This window comes from Mastomys coucha, chromosome X, assembly GCF_008632895.1.
Source record: "Mastomys coucha isolate ucsf_1 chromosome X, UCSF_Mcou_1, whole genome shotgun sequence".
NCBI classification, from domain to species: domain Eukaryota; kingdom Metazoa; phylum Chordata; class Mammalia; order Rodentia; family Muridae; genus Mastomys; species Mastomys coucha.
The window spans coordinates 154,658,080-154,664,926 of record NC_045030.1 but is presented as its reverse complement, the minus strand read 5'-3'; the positions used below and the strand labels follow the sequence as shown (position 1 = coordinate 154,664,926).

General features: G+C 35.0%; 1 protein-coding gene across 1 annotated transcript in view; it reads right to left on the bottom strand.

Annotated features, from left to right (window-relative positions):
* The window catches only part of Bend2 (BEN domain containing 2), an 83,674-nt gene that overhangs the window by 71,091 nt on the left and 5,736 nt on the right, over nt 1-6,847 (bottom strand). Inside the window, exon 3 of the mRNA XM_031383599.1 lies at nt 4,835-5,011. Within this exon, the coding sequence (XP_031239459.1) occupies nt 4,835-5,011 (177 nt within the window). The remainder of the gene's footprint in view (nt 1-4,834; nt 5,012-6,847) is intronic.

Genomic DNA, 6,847 nt, shown 5'->3' with positions numbered 1-6,847 from the left:
TAAATAATCTTCCAGAGCAAAAAAAAAAAAAATTCAGAATCTAACTAAACAAAGTAATATCTATCACCATTAAATATGAGCTTTAGATGTATTTCTTTCTCTTTTTCTTTTATACTGTTTATATATATTGAGCAATTTAGAGTATCACTTAAATTTTTCAAAATATTTTTAAATTTCTTCACAGTTTTTCATTTTATTAATGCAAATAGGTTTGGCTACCATCTGTTATTTTATGTTTTGGGGCTGCTAAGTTTTATGGATTGTAAGTTTTCACTGCTTTGAAATAATTATGTATATCAATTCAAACAACTATTTCTTCCTATAGAAGAACATTTGAAAGACTTCTGATAGGTGTTTCCTGGAGGTCCTGAAAGGCTGAACACATTTGCATTCTAAGAGAATTAAAATGTAATGTTTTTCCCCTGTTATCATTAAAGCGAATTAACTTTTAAACATCAATTTGGTAAAAGTTCAAAGCTCTAACCCATCTCATTTATATCCTCATTATGAATGCAGTTGAATATTTTCAGATGTTTCTGTCTGTTAATATCCCTTGTTTTGTGGATCTCTTGTTTTTCTGTCTCCTTGCTCATTGCCCAATTGGGTTTCCTGCATTGGCTCTTGCTATCAAAGGGTAAAACAGGTACACTTGAAAGTGTGCAGGCGGAGCAAGTGCTTTACTCAGGCAGTGGTGCGATCTCAGTATTTTTACTAGGCAGAAATTTATTGTTTAATCTCATCAAATCCATTAAAAGTTGGAATTTCTTAATTGCTTTCACACTCAATCTTTCACAGTGATTAGAAAAACATTCAACTACATTTTCTGGCCGTGTGAGATGATAACTAACAGCTTTACCCCTAGAGATAATTTGTTGCACCATCATTTACCCTCCATCTTTGCTGTACAAATGCACTGCAGTATATTAAGTCTTAATTATTTTTATTTTTATGTACGTGTGTGAATATATATGTATATATATATACACACAAATATATATATATATATATGCATGTACAACTTCACAGATATGTGTATGAGTATGCATTCATATAAGTTCATGTTTTACCCAATGAACCACCTCTCCAGCCCCAACTCTAAATCCTTTATTGTTTATGAATTTTCTATTGCATCAAATTTAACTCCTTATTTCAGAGTTAGTACCATTAGTACCACAGAATTTGAATAATTATACCTTTATTATGTTTTACTGTTCAACATACCAAATAAACACTTGTCCCACAAACACATTATTCCAAAAATTTTTTTAAAAGCTGTACTAAAAATGTTTTTTTTTTTGAAAGAAGTATTGTAGCATGTGCTTTTAATCCTAGCACTCGGGAGGCAGAGGCTGGTAGATCTTTACGAATTCAAGCCAGCTTGGTCTACATACTGAGTTCCAGATTAGCCAAGGCTACAAGATCTACACATCTGTTTTTGTGCCAGTACAAGCATATATTTCCATAGCTCTGTAATCTATCTTGAAATATGGAATGGCAATTCCTCCACCTTCTTACGTTTTGGTCAGGATTGCTTTGGCTATCCTGAGTCTTTTGTGCTTCCATATGAATTTTAGAATTTTTTTTTCTATTTATGTGGAGAACACAGATTTTTTTTCAACACTGAATCTACACACTTCCCTTACTAGAATGGTAATTTTTACAATATTAAATCTACCAATCCTTGTTTATGGGAGTGTCACCTCAGTCTCTTTCTTCAGAAATTTTAAGTTTTCATTATAGAAGTCTTTTCTCTTCTTTGTTAGATTTATTCCAGGTGTGTGTGTGTGTGTGTGTGTGTGTGTGTGTGTGTGTGTACAGGAATTATTGTGTATAGGAATGTTTCTGTGATTTTTTTTCTAAGTATATCTGTTATTAGTATATGGAAAGGCTAACTGTTTTTTGTAAGCTGATTTCATATCCTTTGCTTAAAATGTTAATCACATCTACAAGTTTTCTGGTAGAAATTTTAGAGTTTCTTATGCAAATGGGGGTAATTTTACCTCTATCCTTATATGTATCCCTTTAGTTTTCTTCTTTTTTCTTAAAACTTATGCACAGCAAAGGAAACAATCAATTGAGTAAAGAGGAGTTCACAAAGTAGGAGAGAATCTTCTAGCTGTACATCTGATTGACGATAAATATATAGACTATATAAAGAACTCAAAAAATGAAGTAAAAAAAATCAGAAAAAAGAACACTAAAATTTAAAAATGGGCTATGGGTCTGAACAGAGAGTTCTTAAAAGAAGAAATGAAAATAGTTATGAAATACCTTTTAAATGTTCAGCAACCTTAGAGATTCGGAAAATGAAAAGTAAAGGCTTCAAAATCTCATCTTACCTCAGATAATGTGGCTAAGATTAAGAAAAACAACTGACATCAAATGTTAATGAGGATGTGGAAAAAGGAAAACCATCATTCACTGGTGGCAGGGTTGCAAGCTGGTCCAGCCACTATGAAAATCCATGTGAAGAATTCTCAAAAAGTCATATGACCTACCTATACCACTACTTGTCATATGTCTGTAGGAATTGATATCGTATTCCACAGGTACTTGTTCAGCCATGCACTTCTACCTTTGGGAGTAATTATTAGCTATTTAATTGAACTTAAGTCACATTTAATAGGAGGGAGCTCCTGCTTGGTATTTATAAACATAACTGTGGCTGGCAAGATCATAGACCCTAGAGGAGAATCTACTACTGTCACTTCCCTAAATCAGTATAAATTCCTTAACTGCATTATAAATACCTATCTTTATATCTACACATAGTGTAGCTATCACCCCTCATCAAGAGAGACAGCCAGACAGAAAGAAAGGAAGAAAAAGAAAGAAAGAAAGAAAGGAAGGAAGGAAGAAAGGAAGGAGAAGAAAAGTAAAGAAAAGAACAGAAAAGAAAAGAAAGACAAAAAGAAATAAAACTAGTTAGCTAGCTAGCTTGATTCTTTTAGTAGCATATCTGTCTCCTTAAAGACCTAAACCTTGAGGTCAGATTTCAGTTCAGACCTGCACAAATACATGTTGACCTTTTGATGTTTTCCCTTCCCTGGCACAATAACATGGGGTTGATTCAGTTTGTACTTGCCTAGTCTCTGTCCTCACCTTTCCCATTTGAAGACACCAAAATGAATGCCTAAGACTTAGAACATATTTTAAACTACATTAGAATCTAGGTTCCATGAATCTTCCAGCCTCCATGACAAAAACACTGGACCAAAGGAGAAGCAAGAAGAGATGATCTCAGGAAATTTCTGTCTATTACAAGACAGAAATAGTCCTCCTCTTAATCAGCAAGTATCTCCTCTGATTCTATTTAACCTATAAAATCAGAGAAGTTAGCTGTGAACTGGATGTCCCCCTTCCCCTTTTGTTCATTGAATAAACTTGTATTATCAAGGTCAGTGTTTAGTGCTTGGTTTCAGTTTTGGTTTTTTGTTACACTGAAAGGAAAATCATCACCCACTGGAGATTTCCCCTGCAAAAGGGACCCATCAAATTATAGACAACCAAACTATTACCCAGGATAACCAGGAGAATCTATTTCCCAAATGCAACAAGGTTATCAAAAATTAAGAAAATTAATGTAATGTGCCAATAAAAAGAACACTCATATCAGCATCTTGATATGGAAAAGGCAGTTGGCAAAATCCCCTATCATTTCACAAGAAAGGCTTTCAAGACACTGGAACTAGAAGGAACATTTTACAACCTAATAAAGGATATTAATGGTAATGTACTACTAGCATTATAGTCAGTGAAACAACTGAAAACTCTCTGTGGCTGGCTGTGATAGTACAGGCTTTTATTTCCGAGCAGAAGCAGACAGATCTCTGTGGGTTGGAAGGCCTGCCAGGGCTACATAGTGAGCCCTGTCTCAAAAAAGGAGGGGTGGGTGTCTTTCTGTGGACTCTTAAATGCAAATATAAACAGCACTGTGCTCTAATTTAAATTTTCAATTTTTTATTATTAGTATGCAACAAAATGATTGACTTTTGTATATTAAGCTTATAATTTACAAATGATAACCACTTTTTAGTTCAAGACTTTTTGTTTTGTTTTGTTTTGTTGAGACAGGGTTTCTCTGTGTAGCCCTGTCTGTCCTGGAACTCACTCTGTAGACCAGGCTATCCTGGAACTCAGAAATCTACCTGCCTCTGCCTCCCAAGTGCTGGGATTAAAGGCATGCGCCACCACTGCCCAGCTAGTTCAAGACTTTTTTATTTCTTAAAAATTTCTACACAAACAGTTATGTCACCTGACTCATAAACTCCAGACGAGCTGTTATATATAAGCTGTTCATTTAGGTTTTACTACTAAATACTTTAATTATAGATGCCAGATATAAATACTTTCCTGAGACAGAGAATATTGTCTCTGTAATATTTTCTGAGACTGTTCTCCTAAGAGTGAAAAGGTAAAGAGGAACATAGCATACAACGCTGAAAGGAAAACACAAACATACAGAAATACTGTATTACTGTCACTCTCCGGCTTCATTGAAAAAGTATTATTTTATGCATATGAGTATTTTACCCAAATGTCTGTGTATGAACAATACCATGCCTGGTGCCTACAGAAGTCAAAAGAGAGTACTGGATCCCCTAGGACTGGAGTTACAGATGGTTATGAGCTGCCATGTGGGTGTCAGGAATTGAACCCAGGTCTTGTGCAAGAGCCTTAAGTGCTCTTAAATGCTGAGTCATTTCTCTAGTTCCAAACTCAGGCTTCATATACCAACTAATTAATACAAACATTATAGAAATATTTAAGAGGTTTACTAGAAATGAGAATCAGACCACAAACTTTTACCCAAGAGAAAATTTAACAAAATTACCAGGTAGGGATTCTTCAAAGCTGTCGTCAGCGTCTTCAAGGTCAGAGTCTAAGGTCAAGCCCTCAAAACTCGATGTATCCTGAATATCAGTACTAAAATCTTCACTAAATAGTTCATCTCCATCATCGCTGATGCTACTATCATCAGTGTTGCTTTCCATATTTATATATGTAATCTCTGAGAATAAAAGAAAAACTAGATTAAGTACCATGTTAAATGAACAATTTAGAAGACTAAGATATAAAGTTATGGACTATTTAAAATCTCTATTCTTTGAGACAAGTTATTACTGTGTAGCCTTAGCTGGTCTGTAATTTGCTATGGAGAACAGATTTGCCTTGGACTTAAAGATATCTACCTGTTTCTGCTTCTCTCAGATGCTGGGGTAAAGTCATATGCTACCACACACAGCCTAAAACATTATATTAGCTCACAAAACTGGATTTAGCCTTTTTGTACTTGTAATCAATACAAGTTATCTAATGAATTAATTATTTACTATGAATATTGAGATATATGAATATATACATAGAGACTATTGTTTCTTCTAATTCTAATCTTGTAGAGTAATATAAATTTCTTCACTGGAGCAATAAATGCCTTCAAATGATGTACTTAGTGCTTTGCTTCTAAATTTTGAATTATAAAGCTGTTATCTTATAGCCACATTTGTAGGGACCAATAATTTACAAGTCTGTTCTTGAAAAATCCATTTATGGTAACTGATGATAGATAAAGTATAAAAATAAATTCTGTTAAAAAACAAACTAAATTCAAACTAAATCTTACAAAACATGAAACAAGTAACTATACATGAACTATATATGAAATATCAAGTCAGTAAATATTTTAATATCTATACTGTTGAATATTTAAATGATCTTTCTAATTTCTTAAAGTTGTACTTTAAAAAAACAATTTGCTCAGCATGATGACATATACCTTTAATGGCAGCACTTGCAATGCAAGGACAGCCAGGTATCCATGGGTTCCAGGACAGCCAAGCCTATCTAAGCTAAATAAATATACACATTCCCAGGTCTGATTTTTTAATTACATTTTTAAAACTTAATATATAGTATTAATCACTCTCTACACATTACAGAGACACTCTTAAAAACTGCTCCTCCTGCCAGGCGGTGGTGGCACATGCCTTTAATCCCAGCACTTGGGAGGCAGAGGCAGGCAGATTTCTGAGTCTGGTCTACAGAGTGAGTTCCAGGACAGCCAGGGCTACACAGAGAAACCCTGTCTCAAAAACAAACAAACAAACAAACAAACAAACAAACAAAAAACCTCAGCTCCTCTTGTCTAGGGGGTGGCCCATGTTCGAAATCACTGTATGTAGGAGGCTCAAGCCCTGAGGGTTTCCTATTACCAGATGGCCTGAGTTCCTCAGTAAGCAGTCTCAACAAATAAACAAAAGTAGACTTTCCATTCTCTGGACCCTACAAAGTCAGACACACGGGAGAGTACAAAAACAAAAAACAAATTACACTCTACCTCAACCCTAGCAGTTGTGTGCTTCACTTGTAAATTAAGAACTAGGCACATTTAATCTCAGCACTAGGGAAGTAGAGGCCAGCCTGGTCTAAATAGCCAGCTCCAAGTCAGCCAACTCTACAAGAAGAGACCCTGTCTCAAAACACAAATGTGCATGCTTGTGCAGATGTATACACACATACACACATACACGCACTCGCACATGCACATGCACACAGAGAGATCAAAGGAACAGTAAAACCTGCATCTAGCCCAGTCACATTTTATAAAATACCAAGTAGGTTGCTTGGTATTTTATTGGTTACAAAACTACATTTTGTAACCAATAAAAAGTTTGCCAGTTCATGTCATAAAAATTCTAAGGCAGAATGTGGAGAGAGCAGGTAGCCTTTTCTGTCAAAGGACCACAAAGCTTGGGACGTTAGCCAGTAGCATGCCGAAAAGTACCCCACACTAATTTCACAAATCCCCACATTTTACAGTTGTTTCTAGACAGTACACATGTCACCT